Consider the following 24,832-nt stretch of genomic DNA (forward strand, 5'->3'; position numbering starts at 1 on the left):
CACAACATCCAAGTCAGGATAACTGTTTACTAACAAAGGTGCTTTAATTTGAAAAGCATTTGAGGAAATAAATTAATAGTCTGGCCATTTGACTAACCAGTTCTACAAATTTCACATATCTGTCACTCAGATGAGCATATACCAAGTCAGAGGAAACAAAACATGCACATATACAAAAGTAGAAAGAGAAAACACTCATGCCTTCAGAAGTTCACAAATTAAAAGCCCTTTAGTAATATAAAACAGTTGAACACTGGAATGTTTTTTTCTAGGTCATGAAAAAAGTGAATTCCAAATCTATGTAATAAACCTAAAATAATACAGCATCACTGTCTTCTGTTCTGGTGTTTATCAAACCTGCACATGAGTTTTTAGAAGGTGAATTGGGGATGCTTCAGAATGTATTTTCTCCAAACAGATGGAGCCTGAAAACTGTGTGATTTTCCAAACCAAGTGGAGAAAAGCAGGAAGAAATTGGTGTTTAGCTGGTCAGCAGACGGGGATCCCCGGGATGCAAACAGCCTTGGCCATTAGGAGCCTCGCCTGGAACGGGGCCCCCACAAAGCTCCTGAGCCTGGGCCACATCACTCAGGCTCCTGTTCCCCATCTCCAGGCTCGCAGTGGACAGAACTCCGCTTTCTGAAGAAACAAGAAGGTAACTGTATCACGTGCTAACAACTTAAGGTTCTAAAATACTTTGCTTCTCACTTGAAGAAGTCCTAGAACAAAAGCCTAAGGTGAGGCCCTCAGAAATCCAACTGGCAATGTCCCGGAAGTACAGATCCTGCCAAGGTGGGGATCTAAGCCCAGGGCCATCAACCTCAGCTTGGTCCAAATGCTCTGAGCAGTGGTTTTGGCTCTGTGGCCAGAGCCTTGTCTGAAGAGCCCTGGGCCCCGCTGGCTGCTAGAGAATCACTCTCAGCATGTGTGGCCTCATCCTCCCCTTCGGCCCAGTCAGACCATCACCAGCTGCAGTCCTCACACCATCTCTGAGGGTTCCGACCCCTTCTGCCAGGAACTCCCATGACACCTGCCCACCCTCCAAGGTCCAAAGCCACACCCTGAACCCCAGTGGTGTCCAGAGGCCTCGGGACAGAATCAAACCCCCTCTCACAGGTGACAGGTCAGCTACAGGCCCTGACATTTGTGTCCAAGACAGCATGGAGGAGAGAGCCTCCTTTTCCTCCTTTTGACCTAGGAAGGCAGCCTGGGGACCTCGTTATTCCAAGTGAAGTCACGTGGGGTGGAGGGATGCTGAGAAGCCTCACCTGGCTTGTTTACTCGACACACCTCTTCCCATGTATAGTCAGCAAGATTCACAGGCTGTGTTACCCACGGGTCTGTCACCAGCTTCTCCAAGGTGGTGCGCTTCTCAGGGACTGGCTGCAGCAGCCCAGACACAAGGCTCATGAGTTCTGGGGACACAAAGAACACAGATGGTAGGTCCAGATTGGGATGAAGTGGAGCACATCTCAGATTCCTGGGTGCTCACCACCCCCCGCAGAGCCTCTGACTGGGCAGGTGGCGGCCCAGGAACCTCTAGTGCAGGGCCCAGCTGTGCTTGGACAGAAGCTGCAGGAAACATTCATTGCCTCTGAAATGAAAGCTTGGAGTTCAAGATGCCATCTCACTCAACCAAAATCCAGGTGGTGCAGAGGTTCCTAACTGCTCTGTTCTCAGGGGCTCTGGCAATGCAGAGCTGTGAATAACGCAGGGTTAACATGACAGGTGAGGGGATGCCAGCACAAGCTGAGAGAAGCCCCCAGCCTTGCATCTGGATTCGGGCCCCAGTTCCTTTAACCATGTAGGCACCAAGTCAACAGGGCCACTTGGAGCCTCCCTGTCCTGACTGCAAGTGTGTTTCTCACAAGAGGGCCTCTAAGATCCAAAGAGGAACATTAACAAAAACTAAATTATCAAGATGTTTTAAAGTCATATGCAAATTATTTGATGAATAGAAAAGAAACAAATGAGACTTGATATGGACAGAGATACACTGAGGAATGAGGAAATGGGAAAAAAAGTGGCTGGTCTCTAAGGACAGTGTCGACTGTCTACCACTTGCAGCTCACGCTCACCTTTGGACACCAGGTATGGCGGGTGTATGGCAGCCTCCACGGTCTCCTCCAGCTCACAGAAGGGGTTCTCCTCAAAGACCAGCGTGTACAGAGTGACTCCCAGAGACCACATCTCCAGCTCCGGCCCTCTGTAGCTGTGAGGAGGAGGAGGCATCAGGACGCCACGGCGCTCAGCGCAGGCTTGCCAAGCCCGCCCATGGGAAGCACCATGGCCCTTCCCGACCAGCACACAGGCCAGGCAGTGGTTTCCCAAGAGGAGGGTCACTCCACCCCTCAAACACGCCCTCCATTTCCACGCACTTCTGCCCCAGGCCAGCCAGCAGGCCATGTGCCAGGAGTGGAGAGGCCATCGGGCAGCTCCGAGGCTAATCAGGAACTTCCTTGTGGACACCAACCACAAGACGTGTCCACCAGAGGGGGAGGGCTTCCTGGAGGAAGCAGAGTACACGTCCATTGGCTTTGCTGAGGGCCACGGGAGCTGCAGGCCACTTCAGAACAGGGTCACGTGCCCTTCAGACATGATCGGGCACGTTCACGATCTTGGTGTGAACGGGCTTGGTGTGACCATGGACACACATGCCCTTTAGGAAGATGGCTGTGGTGACGATGTGAAGGGTGCTGCAGGACAAGACTGAACAGGGAAAAACACCGAAGGATGAAAGCAAACAAGAAGGACGTGGTGAAGGTGGGTGTTCACACAGTGGGCCAAATGGAGGAGCAAGCTTCAGGGAGAAGACACCCAAAGGACTACTGTTACTTCCTGTCACCGTAAACATCCTCATCCACGCTACCATTTATTTCCTGTCACCGTAAACATCCTCATCCACGCTACCATTTATTTCCTGTCCCTGTAAACATCCTCATCCACGCTACCATTTATTTCCTGTCGCCGCAAACATCCTCATCCACGCTACCATCTATTGGGTACCTAGAGATGCCAACGCTGTACCAGCATTTTACATGGCTTAACCCAAATCCTCACAACAACCTAGCAAGATAAATGACTTTCATTTTGCACAGAAGAGCAAGGCTTGGTGAGGTGAAGTTGCTACCAAGCACGCACCAGAGCCAGGTCACCCGCACCCACAGCCCTGCCCCTGCACTGGCCAAGGCCATGCGTCTCCAGGTCCGCAGCTGGGGGTCTGTCCCCAGAAGAGGTCTGGGAAGCAGCAGCCTGTTCTCAGAACCAGAATTAAGACAAGGGAGCCAAGAGAAACCACAGCAGTGAGAAGAGTGGCACGGACAGAGCCCCAGGCTGGACTCGGAGAAGAGGGGCTGGGAGGGAGGGGAGGGGAGGGCTCAAGAGGACAGATCACAGAGGCCAGAGCAGCAGCGTGGGTGAAAGTCGGGCCCCCAGGCTGAGTCAGCAGGGTGGTGGGGTGGCTAGCACAGACCGCAGGGAAGCTGAGGGGACGGATGAGAGCTGTAGGGGCTAGAGCAAGAAAATCAGCTTCAGCAGTTTTTGTTTTTGTGTTGTTTCTGTTTTTTAGAGAGATTTCAAGACGTTTAGAAGCTGAAGAGAAATATCCAATAGAACAGAACAGAGGTTGGCAAACTTTTCCTGTGAAGGGTCAAATAGTAAATATTTCAGGTTTTGGGCCACATGGTCCCCACTGCAACTCAACTCTGTCATGTAGGACAAAGGCAGCTACAGACGACACATAAGCAAATGAGCACAGCTCCATTCCAATAAAACTTTATTTATAGAAACAAGAGGCAGGGGATGTTTGCACACACGTTTGTAGCAGCATCACGAACAACATAAAGATGGAAGCAAAAGGTAGAAGCAACACAAATGTCCACTGACAGATGAATAAGTACAGCATATCCAGAAAACGCAATCAAATTCAGCCTTGAAAAGGAAGATGCTGGCACAGGCCACAACATGGATGGACCTTGAGGACTTTATGCGAAGTGAAATAAGCCAGTCACCAAAAGGCAAATGCTGTACGATTCCATGTATAGGAGGTCCCTAGAGTAGTCAGATTCATAGAGAAGAAAGCAGAACGGCAGCTGCCAGGGCCTGAGGAAGGGGAATAGGGACCTAAGGCCACAGTCTGCCGACCCTGGAGTAGATGGAGATGAAGATGACAAGACAGAAGCCAGGGCCCTGAGGATGGGATTGAGAATAAGAACTCAGAAACCCTTTCATCCAGGTAGATGGGGAGAGGATGCAGGAGGGAGGAAGGAGCTCCTGAGAGGAGGCCTGCAGCCCCGCAGGCCCAGGAGCAGCACACCGCTCACAGCCAGAAAGGAGAGGCCAGGAGGCAGGGCAGAGCCCTGGCAGGGCAGGCGCTCAGGGAGAGGGTGGGAGCCACAGCTCTGGGAGGCAGGGCCAAGGTGGCCAAGCAGCACTGAGCTCTCGCCCAGGTTGGATCTCCCCTGCACCCTCCCCAAGCTTCACGGCCTGGGTACAGGAAGGGGTGACAAGCCATGCAGCAGGCATCATGGGTCAGTGGACAGGGGACAGGCAGTTCCCTCCAGCACGGAGGGCACGACAACCACCGCAGGGCAGGCAGAGCCCACCAGCGCCCACCAGGCTCTAGGGCAACCAAACTAGATCTGAAGGGAAACTCCACGGCCCTTCTTAGACCAACCCCCTTCAATATTTCACGCTGTTTGGTGGCTCTGAAGATGCATGGAGGTTCTAGCGGGGAAGAGCCCATTTTCACTTCCTCCATACTCTGCACACAGGGCATCCAGGCCCAGAAGAGCTCAACACTGCCTGGCATGGAGAGGCTGGCGCAGGCTGAGGCTGCTGGGCTCTGAGGACTCAGGGTGCGCAGCCTGGAACCTGCACCTCCTAATGAAATATGGCCTAAGCAGACACCAGGGTCCAGGGCCCAGCCACTCCTCTCCCCGATGCTGAGGCCCTCCCGAGAGCCCAAGGCACAGCATGGAGCTCGCGCGTGACTGCGAGCAAATGCCCTGGCCTCAGGCCGCCAGGTCAGGTGCAGCAGGTCTGTGAGGGACCCCGTGTGCCTCTCCTGTGGGGGCAGCATCAGCTTCCCTCCTAGAGAACCACATGGAGCAGATATGGGCGGTGAAGCAGAGCGCTGCAGCAGGGGGCCAGGAGGGTCCAAGCAGTGCTGTGATCATCCGACTCTCTAACCATGAACTCACCTAGAGATGCATTCCAACCACACCTCTCTAAAATACATGTAGGTGTTAGTGGAAAACACCTGTTATCTGTTTCTGACTTAATAAAGTCTATTTCATACACATAGACACATTTGGTTTACAGGCAGATGAGACAGTGATCGGGCACGTCAGCAGACAGTCTCCACTCAGGCCCTACAAATGAACAACAATCTTCCTTTCCGTTTTGCTTTCCTCTCTCAAGTCCCCCGAGAGGAGGCCCTGCCCAGGCCGGCCCCCAACTCACAGGCTCCCCAGACTGCAGAGATGCAAACTCAGCCACACACCCAAGGATGCCGCTTCTCCCCACAGCAGAGCAGAGGCTCAGCTGGCCCACTCCAGTGACATGGAGTCTGGCTGGTCAGCGACAGCCCCTCCAGCCAAGGACTCCACCTTCAGCACGAATCCTCTGCCTCGGGACTTTCTCTAGTGCTTGATTTCTTGTATGGTCAGCCCCGCGGTATTTTATTGAAATAGATATTATTCCTGTCATCAAAATAAATAAACCTAACTAAAAAGAATCCTCTTCACTTATTTGAAGAGTGCCATTTTGGGGGACTCTTCAATATTTTTCTTGGCTTTTTATTATTATATGAAACTCCAAACAAATAAAAGCTGAGAAAATAAAATTATTAACTCCTATATCCATCGCCCAGTGCCTTTGCCCAATATGACCTTGCCTGCCTGCCCACTTACTTTTCAGCATATCACCCTGACCACTCAACACTCATCACAAAGAGGCACAAAGGAAGCCATCTTCCCACCCAAAATCGAGCCACCCTCAGGGTCCTGACAGAGGACACGAAGACGGGCCGCACCGCAGCCGCATACGTACGGATTCCCCATGAGAACTTCCGGTGCACAGTACTCGATGGTCCCACAGAAAGTATAAAATAATTTTCCCCTTTCCAAGTAGGCGGCCGAGCCAAAGTCTATCAGCTTGATTGTGAAGTCCTCGGCGATCACGATGTTCTCATCCTTGATGTCACGGTGGATGATGTCCTTCAAGCGCAGGTATCCCACTGCTGACACTAGCTGGAATCAGGAGGCCAGAGGGGGCTTTTTAAAAAAGCAATTCAACTAAAATATGCATTTAAAATAAACTGGAACAAAAAAAAAAAAAAACACAAAGAAAAAATAAACCTCCGACTCAAAATGAACTGAGGACAGGAAAGATTTTTCAATGCTGAAGATATGATTGGAAGCAAACAGGAAACAAAGCCCTTCAGGAGGCGTGTTCACTGGGGATGGCCACGTTAGCCGGCAAGGTGGCAACATCAATATGAGACTCGTGAGTTCTGTTTGCTGCTGAGAAAAGCTTCCCAGCAGACACTCGCCCCCACCAACGCACACCATGCCTATTTCAGGAGGAAAAACAGGCCACAAAGCCACAGCTCAAAGACACTCATGGTGGGCAAGTGAGTGGATGCAGGTTTGGTGTTAAGTGGGAAGTGCCCGAGAGAAAGCACCAAGTCGATAACCTCAGCTCACGGGGAGGGAAAGTGACTTGCCCAGAGTTCAGGCAGCAATTTGGGGCAGAGCTGGGAGCACAGCCTCAGTGGCATCTCAGAGAGCAGCATGACGTATCAGCCATCCTTTCCCCAAATGTGTGGCTACTCAATGATGCAGACTTAAAGCAGTTACACTGGAAACGGGCTTCGTTCCCACGGAGGTGCAGCTGCAGTGCTCCACTGCCTGCCCACTCTGCCTCTCCAATAACGGAGGCCAGCAACATCGGCCTTTCAGTTTAGCTCAACTAGGATGAATTAAACGTCTGACTGTCATAATTTGGACACCCATTATGCCAATCAACTTAGTGATTTCATGGATGTATCATGTTGATCTTTTGAGACAAATTTATATTTACAAATGAGTATCTTTCAAATCAGAAGCAATAATCACAGGTTAGCTAAGCCCGATTAACTTACATTTAATAAATATACGCATATTTATACACATATATACAAACATATACATACCTGCATATTTATATATACATACACATTTAGATACATACATGTGCACATATATACACACCTGCATACACACATGTGCATACCTATACACATAACATATACTTGTACATAGGTACACACATAAATACACATATACAAGCATGCATACATACATACTTACATATATATGTAGATATATACAAATCAGTCAGGATCCAATCAGGAGACAGAAACCACACATGAACTTGAACATGGAAAGTTTCATTAAGATTTATTAACTAGTACTGAGAGATTAACCACAAAGGGCTAAAGAGCGACTTGAAGAAAGCTGCTCTTCCTGCAGATGCTTCTGTGCCCTGGACTGGCCATGCTGCCCTGGAGCGGCCTGAACCAAGCCAGGGCTGTTCCCAGGCCCAGCTCCCCGACCCCGCTGCTGAGCAGGTCCTGATGAATCTGGAGCTGACAGGCAATGCCCTGAGAACCGGCATGATTCCTACATACATTGATGTGCGATCATATACTTTATAAAATTGTGAATCTGTATTTACATAGAATAACATTTATGTCTATATATTTACAAAAGGGGTAGAGATTCTTTTGGCAAAAATTTTAGAGTATAAACACCATAATTATGTGTCTCACTAGCCCCAGAATTAACAGCTGTCAGGCAGCAGCTTTTAACAAGTGACCCTCAACATAACCTCATACAGATACTCCGTTTGCTGTAAAAAGTTTCAGAAACAAGTGTTGGCCACAAACTAAAGGGAGGGCGTCACCTTCCAACACGGAAGAGGGAGAGAGGTGACCCTTTTTTGGCAGAACCATAATATCTGAAACTTACAAGTAGGAGCCTGAGAAACTAAACTTCGGAAACCCAACAACCCGAGTGTGTGTAGCTTTAAGGAAGAAATGTTGATTCACGGAAGCTGTCATTAGAAATCGAGTTGTCCCCAGCAAACAATCCAAGAGCAAATGTGAGTTGTCTACACAGCCCTTTGCTGGTATTTCTCCAGTTCTTTCAGGGGAGCTGGGAGCAGTACAGGATGGAACCACCACCCTCTCCTTAAAACCCAACACGAGTTACCGTTTCTTCCCCCTGTCCCTCTGCTAGGGTGCCTTCCTATTTGGATCATCACTCTCCCATTCCAATAAAATAATGGCCGAAGTTCAATATGTCATTAGACACGAAACAGATCAAGACAAATACTTACTGAAAAGTGAGAATGTCAGGATCTCAATTTTGCTGGTTGATTAACTGAACAGACACCATTCAGTGAGCACTTACAGCCTGCAGGCCGCTGTGCCGCACACATGCCTTTGAGACACTCTCTGGCTGCATCCTAACCCTTACTGGTTAATTTTTATGATTGTTGTGCATATTTTATGTATGTAAATAAACCTTAACCATTAAACATACTTTCTCAGTCATTCCAGGACTGTATCTGGCCTCATCCTTCCTTCCCAACCTCACTTTCTCTACTTCAATCATAGAATTTTCTTCTCAAAATATATATCCTACTCCATGAAATCCCCACACAGAAGGCTAGATCCAGCTCAGAGAGAGAACCGAGTATGGATCACTGATCTTTGCAGCCACCGGACCCAGGCACCCAGGCCTGCGTTCACACCAACACGGCTCTGGCCTGCTCTCACTTGTCGGAAGATGTAGCTCGCCAGGGGCTCATCCAGCCTGGGGTGGCGGTCAATGAAAGCGAAGAGGTCTAGGCCGGAGCCGTGCTTCTCCATCACGAGCTGGAAGAACCCTTGGTTTTCAAATACATCCAATACCTAGGAAGAGACAAAGCCAAGTCCAACTCTGCCAAAACATCTTCAAGTCAACAAATTGAAGATATTTGACATGAGCCAAGTTAGGGTATCTCTGAAGAGGAAACCATCACCTTGATGATATTGGCGTGCTCCACCCTGGATAGAATTGCGATCTCTAAAGTAACTTTCCCAAGTTTGGGATCCTCAATCCAACAATCCTCCAAGACCTTCTCCTTCTTAATAAACTTCACCACCACCTGTGAGGAAGACAGAGAGTAGTGGAAATAGCTGGAGCCAGTCCTCAAGCATCCCATTACACCAGGGCCACCCGGTCCTCAAGCATCCCATTACACCAGGGCCACCCAGTCCTCAAGCATCCCATTACGCCGGGGCCACCAGGTCCCCAAGCATCCCGTTACGCCAGGGGCCACCACCGGTCCTCAAGCATCCCATTACAACAGGGGCCACCATCAGTCCTCAAGCATCCCATTACGCTGGGGCCACCTGGTCCTCAAGCATCCCATTACGCCGGGGCCACCAGGTCCCCAAGCATCCCGTTACGCCAGGGGCCACCCAGTCCTCAAGCATCCCATCACACCAGGGGCCACCCGGTCCTCAAGCATCCCATTACACCAGGGCCACCCGGTCCCCAAGCATCCCATTACACCAGGGCCACCCGGTCCCCAAGCATCCCATTACACCAGGGCCACCCGGTCCCCAAGCATCCCATTACACCAGGGCCACCCGGTCCCCAAGCATCCCATTACACCAGGGCCACCCGGTCCTCAAGCATCCCATTACACCAGGGCCACCCGGTCCCCAAGCATCCCATTACACCAGGGCCACCCGGTCCCCAAGCATCCCATTACACCAGGGCCACCCGGTCCTCAAGCATCCCATTACACCAGGGCCACCCGGTCCTCAAGCATCCCATTACACCAGGGCCACCCGGTCCCCAAGCATCCCATTACACCAGGGCCACCCGGTCCTCAAGCATCCCATTACACCAGGGCCACCCGGTCCCCAAGCATCCCATTACACCAGGGCCACCATCAGTCCTCAAGCATCCCATTACACCAGGGCCACCATCAGTCCTCAAGCATCCCATTACACCAGGGCCACCCGGTCCTCAAGCATCCCATTACACCAGGGCCACCATCAGTCCTCAAGCATCCCATTACGCTGGGGCCACCTGGTCCTCAAGCATCCCACTACGCCGGGGCCACCTGGTCCCCAAGCATCCCATTACGCCAGGGGCCACCCGGTCCTCAAGCATCCCGTCACACCAGGGGCCACCCGGTCCTCAAGCATCCCATTACACCAGGGCCACCCGGTCCCCAAGCATCCCATTACACCAGGGCCACCCGGTCCCCAAGCATCCCATTACACCAGGGCCACCCGGTCCTCAAGCATCCCATTACACCAGGGCCACCCGGTCCTCAAGCATCCCATTACACCAGGGCCACCCGGTCCTCAAGCATCCCATTACACCAGGGCCACCATCAGTCCTCAAGCATCCCATTACACCAGGGCCACCCGGTCCTCAAGCATCCCATTACACCAGGGCCACCCGGTCCCCAAGCATCCCATTACACCAGGGCCACCATCAGTCCTCAAGCATCCCATTACACCAGGGACACCCAGTCCTCAAGCATCCCATTACACCAGGGACACCCAGTCCTCAAGCATCCCATTACACCAGGGCCACCCGGTCCTCAAGCATCCCATTACACCAGGGCCACCCGGTCCTCAAGCATCCCATTACACCAGGGCCACCCGGTCCCCAAGCATCCCATTACACCAGGGCCACCCGGTCCCCAAGCATCCCATTACACCAGGGCCACCATCAGTCCTCAAGCATCCCATTACACCAGGGCCACCCGGTCCTCAAGCATCCCATTACACCAGGGCCACCCGGTCCCCAAGCATCCCATTACACCAGGGCCACCATCAGTCCTCAAGCATCCCATTACACCAGGGCCACCCGGTCCTCAAGCATCCCATTACACCAGGGCCACCCAGTCCCCAAGCATCCCATTACACCAGGGCCACCCGGTCCTCAAGCATCCCATTACACCAGGGCCACCCGGTCCTCAAGCATCCCATTACACCAGGGCCACCCGGTCCCCAAGCATCCCATTACACCAGGGCCACCATCAGTCCTCAAGCATCCCATTACACCAGGGCCACCATCAGTCCTCAAGCATCCCATTACACAAGGGCCACCCAGTCCTCAAGCATCCCGTTACGCCAGGGGCCACCCAGTCCTCAAGCATCCCATTACACCAGGGCCACCCGGTCCTCAAGCATCCCATTACACCAGGGGCCACCCGGTCCTCAGGCATCCCATTACACCAGGGGCCACCCGGTCCTCAAGCATCCCATTACACCAGGGGCCACCCGGTCCTCAGGCATCCCATTACACCAGGGGCCACCCGGTCCTCAGGCATCCCATTACACCAGGGCCACCATCGGTCCATGCAGCAGATGCATCCCCTGCATTTACCTCCCCTAAGTCCCACGGAAAGAAGAAACAAAGTGATAAACGCCTGCAGCACAAGGAAGCGGAGAAGGGGGTCAGCAGCTGACCAGAAATGCAGCGTCATTACTGCCCATTCTGTAAGGTGGACAGATGCGTGAGATGGAGAATCCAGGTGGAGCTGAGGAAGCCATAACCTGGGCTGGAGAGAGGGCCCCAGAGGCCTCAGGGCATGTGCCCCGGGGAACATCCACGTCACCCCGACTTCTCGATCAAGCACTGGAAGCCCTGGCCAAGAGAATGAACGAAGAAGCCAGAAAACTAGAAAATACAAAGAAAAGCTATCACTCTTAGATATGTTTTCAACATTGAGATTAATCAGAGTTTAGCAAGACTGACAGACATAAGGTAAATATAAGAAAAACAGTGCTACCACAGTCATTGATAGTCAAAGTGTAACAGAAAAAGATACCATTCACAAAAGAAAGAACACTGCAAGTCGCTGAAAATCTGGTCGCCCAACACAACGCCTGCTGCTACGTGGGTGTCGGCACGCAGCTGAAGTAGCGACGGGCAACCCAGCGGGTGCCGACCACAGGATGGGCCTGTTCAGGTGTCAGGAAGAGATGCCGAGATCACGCACCAGGGAACGATGAGTGCCAAGAAGGAAAAAAAGATGGGGCAGGAAGTGCCGCGGGGGTGCAGCCCCTGCGAGGTGCATGGGATAGGGAGCGAGTCCCGGGAAGGCAGCTTCTGAGCGCCTCGGGGAAGGCCCTCCAGGCAGAGGGCAGCGGGAGCACAGGACTGCGGCAGAGCGCACCTGAGCTGTGAGGAGGTGTGAGGGAGGCGGGGGGCTGGGCAGGCAACGTAAGTGGGCATCGGGAGGGCATCGGGGCTAGGGCGGGAGCAGGAAGAACCATCGGAGCCTGGGCAACATCCAGGCCTCTCACAGTCATCAGGAGAGAAGGGGGCAGCTTGGGTGCCAGCCTGTGAGAGGTGAAAGGAGACAAATTCTGAAGACCCTTTGACGGGAGGGTCACTATGGCCCAAAAGGCCAGAGGTGAGACTGAGGGAAAGCAAGAAGACGAGGGGAAGCAGGCTGTGGTCCTGAGGAGCAAAAGAAGGGCCTGCTGAGATGTGGCAGAGCTCCAGAAGCCTCCGGGAGGGCGGGAGCCCTGACACTCTAGGTGAAGAGGCCTGCGGCCTGTCCACCTGCAGGGCCAAGGAGACAAGAGGGCAGGCTCCTCCAGGGGGGCCCATGCACACCTAAAATGAGTGTCAGGAGGAGGGAGAAGGAAAGAATTAACGGAACCAAAGAATGGAAGCTTTAAATATTCAGATCAAAGTCTTACCAAGTATCAAGCAAGAATAAAGAAAACACACACAAACATAAACCCCTAAAGACATCCTGGTGAAAACTTTGAAAGACAAAGATTTTAAATCTAGAAAGAAAAATAAATCAGGTTTTGCTGTCAGCAAAATTCACTTCAAAATAATGCTAGATTACAACAGATACAGGTCTAAAAAGTTCTGAGAGGAGAAAGGCATATCACCACTAAAATATGAGAGAAAAATAAACACACTTTAATACATACAAGGACTGAATGTATAGTACCCATGAATCCTTCCTGGAAAAACTGGCAATGAATATATTCTAGCAAATGAAAAATAAACCTGGAAAAAAGAAGAAACTGGACATAAAAATAATGGAGACTTAACAAAAGAACAACAAGACTTGTACACTGAAATTACAAAACACTATTGAAAGAAATTAAAGATCTAAATGAATAGAAAACTTTCCACGTTCACAGATCAGGAGACTAAATATTGTTAAGATGACAATACTCTCCAAAGTGAGCTATAGATTCAATGTGATTCCTATGAGAATCTCAGCTGGCTTTTTTGCAAAACTGACAAGCTCATCCTAAAATCCTTAAGAAAATGAAAAATGGCCAAAACAATCTCAAAATAGCCAAAACAAGCTTGAAAAAAAAAAACACAAAGTTGAAGGACTAGCATTTTCCAGTTTCATAACTTACTACAGAGCTACAGTAATCAAGACAGTGTGGTACTGGCTTAAGGACACACTTAAGATAGAAAGACAGACTATAGATCAATGGAATAGAATTCAGAGTCCAGAAACAAATCCATGCATCTATGGTCAACTGATTTTTGACAAGGGTGCCAAAAACCACTCAATGGGGAGACGACAGTCTTCAACAAGCAGTGCTAGTACAACTAGATATATCCACATACGAAAGGGTGAAGTCCAATCCCAGTCTCACACCACACACAAAAATTAACCTCAAAAATAGATCAAAGACTTACATGTAAAATCTAAAACCATAAGACTCTTAGAGAAAATATGGGAGTAAATCTTTACGACCTTGGGCTTGGCAGAGTCTTCCTAGATATAACACCAAAACACAAGTGACAAACGGTAAAAGAGACCAACTGAACGTCATCCATTTAAAATGTTTCTGCTTCCCAGTCCTTCAGGGGCCCCCAGTGCAAAGCCCAGGGGCTGGCAGGGGCCCATGGCACAGGGCAGACAGCCTGGCCAAGGAGCAGGCCAGCGTGTACACCAAGCTGTGTGGTGTGTTTCCCCGCACCTGGTGGAGGCCATGATGGGGCGCTTCCTGCAGCTCCTGGACCCGCAGCAGCTGGCTGCCGAGATCTTCTCATACAAGTCCCAGCACCCCAGTGAGTAAGCTGCCCGTGGCTGGCAAGGGCAGCACCCCCAGCCTCCAAGGGCTGTCAGGCTGGGCCTTGCGCCATCAAGCAGCCTGTTCCCAGCCGAGGCCCACCCCAGAGGCTGGACAGAGGGAGGATTCAAGTCGGGGGGGAAGCCCACAAACCAAAGATACCGTAGGACTGGTTCTGGCCCATGCAGCACCTCTAGCTGTGTGCCTGAGTGGGTCAGAAGCGATCACCCTGTTGATACACATTGTATCTCTGTAGTTTAAGGAGACGCTGCCAGTAACGGCGTCGGTCCATGGCTGAGGCCCAAACTGTCTTTTCTCTCGGAGGGTGGGGAGGGAGGTGGGGACAGCAGAGGCCTGGGCTGGGTGCCCTGTGCACGCCACCCCACTTCCGCCCTACCCCTGGGACGTTGGCCTTGGCTGGCTAGTTGGGCATCATGTGCCCACCCTCCAAGGGCCTCATCCACGCTCTCCTGGGCACGTGGCTTCATGTCAGTAAGCAAGATGCTTCTTTTTTTTTTTTTTTTTTTTGGAGACAGAGTCTTGCTCTGTCGCCCAGGCTGGAGTGCAGTGGCGCCATCTCGGCTCACTGCAAGCTCCGCCTCCCGAGTTCATGCCGTTCTCCTGCCTCAGCCTCCTGAGTAGCTGGGACTACAGGTACCCACCACCACGCCCGGCTAATTTTTTTGTATTTTTAGTAGAGACAGGGTTTCACCGTGTTAGCCAGGATGGTCTCGATCTCCTGACCTCGTGATCCACCCGCCTTGGCCTCCCAAAGTGCTGGGATTATAAGCGTGAGCCACCACGCCCAGCCTGCAAGATGCTTCTTAATAACCCACCTTCTGCCCCACTCTGTTCCTTATCCTGCTGCCCCTGTAGGAGTCAAGGGCCCTCTGTCTACACCCTCTCCTCCTCCTCCATCCTCTATTCAGAGTCATCTTGTCCTTCCCCACGGGTGGGGGAACATGTGTATGTTTGTGTACACATGTAAATTTTAAATATTTTAAGCAGAAAGTCCTTACCTCCTATAAACCATCCATAAAGTACAATCAATGTGAGAAAATAAATAATAAAATTAATAAAATAAAAATGTGCTTCAAATGAAACATCAAGAAAGTGAAAAGACAGCACATTTAATGGAGAAAATATTTGCAAATCATATATCTGATCAAGAAATTGTATCTAAAATACAGAACTCATACAATTTAATAATAAAAAGACAACCCAATTTAAAAGTAGGCAAAGGGGCAGGGCCAGGCACAGTGGCTCACACCTGTAATCCCAGCACTTTGGGAGGCTAAGGCGGGTAGATAACCTGAGGTCAGGAGTTCGAGACCAGCCTGGCCAACATGGTGCAACCCCATCTCTACTAAAAATACAAAAATCAGCTGGGCCTGGTGGTGTGCACCTGTGATCCCAGCTACTCAGGAGGCTAAGGCAGGAGAATCGCTTGAACCTGGGAGGTGGAGGTTGCAGTGAGCCAAGATTGTGCCACTGCACTCCAGCCTGGGCGACAGAGCAAGACTCTGTCTCAAAAGAAAAAAAAAATGGGCAAAGGATCAGAACAGACATTTCTCTAAAGAAGATTTACAAACAGCCAATAAGATCATGAAAAGACACTTGACATCATTAGTCATCAGGGAAATGCAAATCATAACCACAGTGAGCTACCCCTTCACACCCCCTAGAATGGCTAGAAATGAAAAGACAATAATAAGTGTTGGCAAGGATATGTAGACCAGGAACCCTTGTACACTGCTGATGGGAATGTAAAAACAGTATAACCTTTTTAGAAAACTGTTCAGCAGTTCCTCAAAACATTAGACACAGAGTTACGACATGACCCATGAAGTGCACTACTAGGTATATGCCTAGAACTGAAAACATATGTTCACACAAATCTTATATACAATTGTTCATAGAAGCATTATTCCTAATGGCCAAAAAATGGAAACAACACAAATGTCCATCAGCTGATAAACGGATAAACAAAATATGGTGTCTGTTCATATAATGGAATATTACTCGGTCATAAAAAAGAATGAAGTACTTATACATGCTGCAATATGGATGAACCTTGAAAACATTATGTTAGATGAAAGAATCCAGTGACAAAAGAGCATGCTGTGCATGATTCCATTTATATGAAGTGTCCAGAATAGGCAAATCTATTGAGACAGAAAGTAGATTTGTGGTTGCCCAGGATGGGATGGAGGAAATTCGAGCAGGACGGGGGTTATGCGACTGACTACTGATGGGTATGAGGTTTCTTTCTGAGGTCATGAAATGTTCTTCGTTTGTGGTGATGGTTGCACAATTCTGTATGTACTAAAATCTACTGAACTGTTCACTGTAAATGGGTGAATTATATGGTATGTGAACTATATCTCAATACCGATGCCAAAAATCATGATGAAATATTAAAAACTAACAAGAAACAAAAACATGACATAATAAAATATAGTCAACAGAAAGTAGGAAAAATAGAGGGGAAAATAACAAAGCACAGAAATATCCAGAAACAATAGAAAACATCTAGATTTAGATTATAGATTTAAATCCAGCCATATCAGTAATTTCATTAAACATCAACGGTCTAAACACCTCAATTAGAGACTTTCAGACTGAATTTCAAAAGCAAGATCCAAGTGTATGCTGCCTACAGAAGACCATTTTAAATATAGACATAAATGACTAAAAGTAAAAGAATGAGAAAAGTTTACTATGTGAACACAAATCAAATGAAAGCTGGAGTAGTCATACTAATATCAAAGTAGACTTCAGAACAAGGCATATCAAATTAGGAATTAGTTCATCAAGAAGATGCTATGATACTAAACGGGTATTCCTATAACAACAGAGCTTCCAAATATATGAAGTAAAATCTGGGAGGATTACAAAGGGAAACAAGCAAATCCACAAGTATAGGTAGAGACTTCAAAACATAATACAAGCATCAACAAATTTAAAGAAACTGACATTATACAAAGTATGTTCTCTATAAAGAAATTAAAAACAAAAAGATATCTGAACAATCACCAAATAATTGGCAATTAAACAACACACTTCTAAATAACACAAAGTAACAACATATTTGTAAATGAATGAATGTGAAAGCACAACATATGAAAATCTGTGATACACAGATAAAGCTGGGGTTGGAGAAAAATTAAAACATTAAATGATTATATTAGAAAAAAGCATAGCTCAAATAAATGATCTAAGATACCACCTTAGGAAAATAGAAGAAGAAAATAAAATTAAATCCAAAGTAAGAAAAAATAATGAAAAAAATTTTTTATAATAAAAGTCACAAGATTGAAAATAGATTATAAATAAGAAAAATTAATGAAACCCAAAGCAGGTTATTTGAAAAGATTAATAAAATTGATAAGCCTCTAACCAGACTGATCAGTTAAAAAAAAAAAGACACAAATTACCACTACCAAGAATGAAAATGGTGATAAAATTATAGCCCCTACAGACATTAAAAGTTTTTAAGAGACTATTTGCCAATAAATTTTATAACTTAGATGAAATGGACAAATTTCTTGAAAGATCCAACCCACCAAAGCTTCAGAAGAAATAGAAAACATAAATAATCCCATTTATATTTTAAAAGTTTAATTTGCAGTTAAAATTCTTCCCTCAAAGAACACTCCAGTCCCAGAGGATTTTACCAGCCAATTTCTACAAAATATTTAAGGAAAAAATATACAAACTCTTCACAAAACAGAAGAGGAAGGACTACTTCCAAATCTTTTTTTAAGACAGGGTCTTGCTGTGTTGCCCAGGCTGGAGTGCAGTAGTGTGATCACAGCTCACTGCAGCCTTGACCTCTCTCGGACTCAAGCGATCTCCCTTCCTCAGCCTCTCAAGTAGCTGGGACTACAAGCATGCACCACCACACCCAGCTGACTTTTAAATTATTTTGTAGAGATGAGGTCTCACTCCATTGCACAGGCTAGTCTTGAACTCCAGGGCTCAAGCGATTCTCCCACTTCAGCCTCCCAAAGTATTGGGATTACAGGCATGAGCCACCACTCCTGGCCCCAAACTCATTTTTATGAGGCCAGCATTATGCTTATACTAAAATTAGACAAAGACATTACTAGAAAACTACACACCAATATTCCTCATAAATGTAGATGCAAAAATGCTTAACAAGATATTAGCAAACTGAAGACACAATATATAAAAAGGGCAGTAACACGTTACGAGCAATCCCAAGAATGCAAGGTTGAGTCAACATTCATAACTCAATCATGATAATGTATCATGTCCACATAAATAAAAAATGCATCATCTCAACAGATACAGAAAAAGGCATCTGACAAAAGCCAACATCCATTCCTAATAAATACTCTCAGCAAACAAGGAATGGAAGAGAGCTTCCTCAGCTGATAAAAGGCATCTACAGAAAACCCACTGTTAACCTCATCATTAACAGTGAAAGGCTAAAGGCTTTCTTTCTAAGATTGGGAACAAAGCTAGGTTGTCCATTCTCACCACTCCTAGCTCATATTTTACTGGAAGTCTTGGCCAGTGCAATAAGGCAATCAATCAATCAACCAATCAATCAATGGCATAGAGATTAGAAAGGAGGTGATAAATGATACAACTGTCTATATAGAAAATCCCAAAGAATCTACCAAAAAAGTTTGGCAAGTTTGCAGGACACAAAGTCAACACAGAAAAATAGATCGTATTTTTATATACTCGCAATGGTGAACTGGAAATTAAAATTAAAAATCAGTACCACTTCCAACAGCATCCAAAACATGACATACTTAGGGATAAACCTAACAAAATATGTTGGATTCATGTGCTGAAAACTGCAGCACATTGATGACAGAATTCAAACAAGACCTAAGTAAATGCCGCGGAAGACTCAATCAATGTGTGACTTCTCCCCAAGTAGCTCTATGGACAATACAAATCCAAATAAAATCCCAGCAGGCATTATTAATAAAATCAACCATGGTTGACACCTGTAATCCCATCACTTTGAAAGACAAAGGTGAAAGGATCATTTGAGGCCAGGAGTTCAAGACCAGCCTGAGCAACACAGCAAGACCTCGTCTCTACAAAAATTAAGAAATTAGCTGGGCGTGGTGGTGTACACCTGTGGTGCCAGCTACTTGGGAGGCTGGAGAAGGGAGGATCGCTTGAGCCCAGGTGGTGGAGGTTGCAGTGAGCCATGATCGCGCCACTGCACTCCAGCCTGGGTGACAGGGCAAGGCCCTGTCCTCCCCAGAACTAATTAATTAATTAAATCCACAAGCTGATTCTAAAATTTACATGAACAAGCAAAGGACCTAGGATATTCAAAGCGGACTTGAAAACAGACAAGTTTCAAGATTCACTATGAAGCCGCAGTCATTGGCAAGCGCGTCGACACGTAGACCGGTGGACTGAACAGACCCCACGTATACGGTCAATCGATTTCTGCCAAGGCTACCAAGATCATCTAATGGAGAGAGGATTCTTTTCCACAACTGGTGCCAAACTAGTGGAAATCCACGTGTATAAGGTAAGCCTCAGCCATGGCCTGCACCACACACCAAATCAACTCCCACTGCCTCACAGACCTCAGTGTACAACCGAGGGCTATAAAACTTGTAGAAGGAAACAGAAAACCTTTGTGACCTCGGGTTATATAGGATACCAAAAGCATTATCCATAAGAGAAAAATTGATAAACTGGACTTCATCGAAATTAAAAACCTCTGCTCTCCAAAAGGCATTGCTAAGAAAACGAAAAGACAAGCCACAGACTGGGTGAAATTCCCTTATCAGATAAAGGAATGGTAACTAGAAATTATAAAGAACTCTTAAAATTCAATATTGTTTAAAAACCCCATTTTTTTTTTTTTTTTTTTTTGAGACAAAGTCTCATCCTGTTGCCCAGGCTGGAGTGCAATGGCGCCCAGGCTGGAGTGCAATGGCACAATCTCGACTTACTGCAACCCCCACCTCCCAGGTTCAAGTGATTCTACTGCCTCTGCCTCCTGAGTAGCTGGGATTACAGGTGTGCACCACCACGCCCAGCTAATTTTTTGTATCTTTAGTAGAGACAGGGTTTCACTATGTTGGCCAGGCTGGTCTCGAACTCCTGAGCTCATGATCCTCCCACCTCGGCCTCCCAAAGTGCTGGGATTACAGGCGTGAACCACCACACCTGGCCTCAAAAACCCAATTTTTAAAAGCTAGCAAAGGTTTGAAAAGATTTCATCAAAGAAAATATGCAGATAGCGAACAAGCACACAAAAAGATATTCAACATCATTAGAGCTCACATCATTAGCGCATTATAGAAATAGAATGTCCAGAAATAGGCAAGCCTGATTATGTTAAAAGACAAGAGAGTGGGTACCCTGGGGTCTGTGCCCAGAAGGGCTCCTGAGATGCTGGGGAAACTGTGCATTTTGATCTGGGTGCTGGTGGTGTGTGTGTCCAGTTGTTGAAAGTCCCTAACAACGTACACTCATGATTTGTGCATCCTGCATTTAAGTATTTGCCTAAATAACTCTCAGGGCATACAGCTGGAAAACAATAGGTGTCTCATATTCCACATATTCAAGTGCTCTTCTGCCATTTTCTCCCCCATGTCATAAGCTGTATATGTTTCAGGCCTGCTCTCTTTCTCTTAATGATAACTACTGGGATACTAATGTTAACCCTGAAATAGCAGGTCATCCTAAACGCTGGGGAAAAAACTCAAAAAGATTTTTTAAAATTCTCTTTTCCTCTACAGCTGGGAAGAAAAAAGAAAGCCATTTTTATTCACCATAAAGCTAGTTTTTTGTTGTTGTTTTTGGCTGTTTTCTTGGAGACAGGGTCTTGCTCTGTTGCCCAGGCTGAAGTGCGTAGCATGATCTTGGCTCACTGCAGCCTCGAACTCCTGGGCTGAAGTGATTCTTCTGCATCAGCCTAATTTTTTAACTTTTTGTAGAGACGAGGTCTTACTATGTTTCCCAGGCTGGGTCAAGCAATCCTCTGGCCTGGGCCTCCTGAAGTGCTAGGATTACAAGAGTGAGCCACTGCATCCCACCCATAAAGCTAGTTCTAATAAACTGTACAGGATCAACCTCCCAACACTCTGGCTTCTCCCATCCTGCCCAGCACAGTGACAGCAGGGGATGTATGCCCATCTCTGTTCTCTGTCACCAGGTAACCAGGCCTGGGAGTGTTCTTGGTACAAAGGAGATTCTTAAGACACGGGAACTGCACTCTGTTCTGTGAACCATAACAACCCTTAAGAGTCTATTTTCTGATTGGTTCCTTTACTCAATAATTTGCTGGCCTTATAATAACATTTAAATTGACATCTGTTTTTTAAAAGGCAAAAACTACTCATGTGGTTTCTTTTTACAGCAAGAGAAAGATGCTGGGGCTTCTTTCTTCTGCCTTAAGGTATAAAGGTTTAAAGAAACCCCTAGAGTCCATCGGATTCCTGATGCAAACCAAGAAAGAGAAGACCTGCTCAGATAAATTACAAATGAAAATAGAAACTTAAAAATCACACTGTTGGCTGGGCATGGTGGCTCACACCTGTAATCCCAGAACTTTGAGAGGCCAAGGCAGATAGATCGCTTAAGCCCAGGAGTTTGAGACCAGCCTGAATAACATGGCAAAACTCTGTCTCTACCCCCCAAAAAAAGAAAGTACAAAAAAATTAGCCAGATGTGATGGTGCATGCCTGTAGTCCCAGCTACTCAGGAAGCTGAGGTGGAAGGATCACTTGAGCCCAGGCAGCGGAGGTTGCAGTGAGCTGAGATCATACCACGGCACTTCAGCCTGGATGAAAGAGTGAGATCCTGTCTAAAAAAAAAAAAAAAAAAAAAAAAAATTCTAACTGTTTAGAAACACATGACAACAAAAGCACTGTAGAGTAAAACCACTAGGATATGGCCACAGTGCATACACCAAAGTGTATTCTGAAAGCTTAATACTGTAAACACTGTTATTATTAACAGCATTGAAAATACACATTCAATACGATAATCTAGAAAACTAGCAAAATTAGGCCAGGTGCAGTGGCTCACGCCTGTAATCCCAGCACTTTGGGAGGCCAGGGAGGGCAGATCATGAGGTCAGGAGATTGAGACCATCCTGGCTAACACAGTGAAAACCTGTCTCTACTAAAAATACCAAAAATCAGGCCAGGCGCGGTGGCTCACGCCTGTAATCCCAGCACTTTGGGAGGCAGAAGCGGGCGGATCACGAGGTCAGGAGATTGAGACCATCCTGGCTAACACAGTGAAACCCATCTCTACTAAAAACACAAAAAATTAGCCGGGAGGCTAATTAACCCGGGAGGCGGAGCTCGCAGTGAGCTGAGATCTCGCTACTGCACCCCAGCCTGGGCGACAGAGCGAGGCTCCGTCTCAAAAAAAAAAAAAATTAAAGAAAAATAGCAAAATTAACTCATAGAAAGTATAAGAAATTAAAAGAAAACAAAAAAATACTTGATGAGTAAAACAGACAATTATTTGGCAAGTGTAGCAAAAAAAAGAGAGTGAAACAAGAATTAGGACAGCCACGGGAACATTATCTTCCGGGTATTGACACACCATCCAACTGCCACTTGGCCAGCCTCATAACTCTGACATAAAAAAAAAAAAAAAAAAAAAAAAGGAAGGAGGGAAGGAAGGAGGGAGGGAAGGAAGGAAGGAGGGAGGGAGGGAAGGAAGGAGGGAGGGAGGGAAGGAAGGAAGGAGAGAGGGAGGGAGGGAGGGAGGGAAGGAAGGAAGGAAGGAAGGAGGGAGAGAGGGAGGGAAGGAGGGAAGGAAGGAAGGAAGGAAGGAGGGAGAGAGGGAGGGAAGGAAGGAAGGAAGGAGGGAAGGCAGGAAGGAAGGAGGGGGAGAGGGAGGGAAGGAAGGAAGGAGGGAGGGAGGGAAGGAAGGAAGGAGGGGGAGAGGGAGGGAAGGAAGGAAGGAAGGAGAGAGGGAGGGAGGGAGGGAAGGAAGGAAGGAAGGAAGGAAGGAGGGAAGGAAGGAAGGAAGGAGGGAGAGAGGGAGGGAAGGAAGGAAGGAAGGAGAGAGGGAGGGAGGGAGGGAGGGAAGGAAGGAAGGAAGGAAGGAAGGAGGGAAGGAAGGAAGGAGGGAGAGAGGGAGGGAAGGAAGGAAGGAAGGAGGGAAGGAAGGAAGGAAGGAGGGGGAGAGGGAGAGAGGGAAGGAAGGAAGGAGGGAGGGAGGGAAGGAAGGAAGGAAGGAGGGGGAGAGGGAGGGAGGGAAGGAAGGAAGGAGAGAGGGAGGGAGGGAAGGAAGGAAGGAAGGAGGGAGAGAGGGAGGGAAGTAGGGAAGGAAGGAAGGAAGGAAGGAAGGAGGGAGAGAGGGAGGGAAGGGAGGGAAGGAAGGAAGGAAGGAAGGAAAGAAGGAGGGAGAGAGGGAGGGAAGGAAGGAAGGAAGGAGGGAAGGAAGGAAGGAAGGAAGGAGGGAGAGAGGGAGGGAAGGAAGGAAGGAAGGAGGGAGAGAGGGAGGGAAGGAAGGAAGGAAGGAGGGAGAGAGGGAGGGAAGGAAGGAAGGAAGGAAGGAGGGAGAGAGAGAGGGAAGGAAGGAAGGAAGGAAGGAGGGAAGGAAGGAAGGAGGGAAGGAAGGAGGGAGGGAGGGAAGGAAGGAAGGAGAGAGGGAGGGAGTGAGGGAGGGAAGGAAGGAAGGAAGGAAGGAGGGAGAGAGGGAGGGAAGGAGGGAAGGAAGGAAGGAAGGAAGGAAGGAGGGAGAGAGGGAGGGAAGGAAGGAAGGAGGGAAGGAAGGAAGGAAGGAGGGGGAGAGGGAGGGAAGGAAGGAAGGAAGGAGGGAGGGAGGGAAGGAAGGAAGGAAGGAAGGAGGGGGAGAGGGAGGGAGGGAAGGAAGGAAGGAGAGAGGGAGGGAGGGAGGGAAGGAAGGAAGGAAGGAGGGAGAGAGGGAGAGAGGGAGGGAGGGAGGGAAGGAAGGAAGGAAGGAAGGAAGGAAGGAAGGAGGGAGAGAGGGAAGGAAGGAAGGAGGGGGAGAGGGAGGGAAGGAAGGAAGGAAGGAGGGAGGGAGGGAAGGAAGGAAGGACGGAGGGGGAGAGGGAGGGAAGGAAGGAAGGAAGGAGAGAGGGAGGGAGGGAAGGAAGGAAGGAAGGAAGGAGGGAAGGAAGGAAGGAAGGAAGGAGGGAGAGAGGGAGGGAAGGAAGGAAGGAGGGAAGGAAGGAAGGAAGGAAGGAGTGGGAGAGGGAGGGAGGGAAGGAAGGAAGGAAGGAGGGAGGGAAGGAAGGAAGGAAGGAAAGAGGGGGAGAGGGAGGGAGGGAAGGAAGGAAGGAGAGAGGGAGGGAGGGAGGGAAGGAAGGAAGGAAGGAAGGAGGGAGAGAGGGAGAGAGGGAGGGAAGGAGGGAAGGAAGGAAGGAAGGAGGGAGAGAGGGAGGGAAGGAAGGAAGGAAGGAAGGAGGGAGAGAGGGAGGGAAGGAAGGAAGGAAGGAAGGAGGGAAGGAAGGAAGGAAGGAAGGAGGGGGAGAGGGAGGGAGGGAAGGAAGGAAGGAAGGAGGGAAGGAAGGAAGGAAGGAGGGGGAGAGGGAGGGAGGGAAGGAAGGCAGGAAGGAGGGAGGGAAGGAAGGAAGGAAGGAGGGGGAGAGGGAGGGAGGGAAGGAAGGAAGGAAGGAGGGAAGGAAGGAAGGAAGGAAGGAGGGGGAGAGGGAGGGAGGGAGGGAAGGAAGGAGGGGGAGAGGGAGGGAGGAAGAAAAATGAAAAAGAG

The 24,832-nt window shown here is 48.4% G+C and overlaps 1 protein-coding gene across 3 annotated transcripts in view; it reads right to left on the reverse strand.

The window, feature by feature from the left end:
- Nucleotides 1–19: 19 nt before the first annotated feature.
- The window catches only part of PASK (PAS domain containing serine/threonine kinase), a 55,017-nt gene continuing 30,204 nt past the window's right edge, over nucleotides 20–24,832 (reverse strand). For all 3 annotated transcript variants that reach the window (XM_055109310.1, XM_008965618.4, XM_003813055.6), the window contains exons 13-18: nucleotides 9,070–9,195; nucleotides 8,825–8,959; nucleotides 6,052–6,251; nucleotides 2,079–2,212; nucleotides 1,269–1,415; nucleotides 20–639 (exon numbers count right to left, since the gene is read on the reverse strand). In XM_055109310.1, coding sequence (XP_054965285.1) covers nucleotides 482–639; nucleotides 1,269–1,415; nucleotides 2,079–2,212; nucleotides 6,052–6,251; nucleotides 8,825–8,959; nucleotides 9,070–9,195 — 900 coding nt within the window. In that variant the 3' untranslated portion in view covers nucleotides 20–481. The remainder of the gene's footprint in view (nucleotides 640–1,268; nucleotides 1,416–2,078; nucleotides 2,213–6,051; nucleotides 6,252–8,824; nucleotides 8,960–9,069; nucleotides 9,196–24,832) is intronic.

The sequence above is a fragment of the Pan paniscus genome, chromosome 13, assembly GCF_029289425.2.
Source record: "Pan paniscus chromosome 13, NHGRI_mPanPan1-v2.0_pri, whole genome shotgun sequence".
NCBI classification, from domain to species: Eukaryota; Metazoa; Chordata; class Mammalia; order Primates; family Hominidae; genus Pan; species Pan paniscus.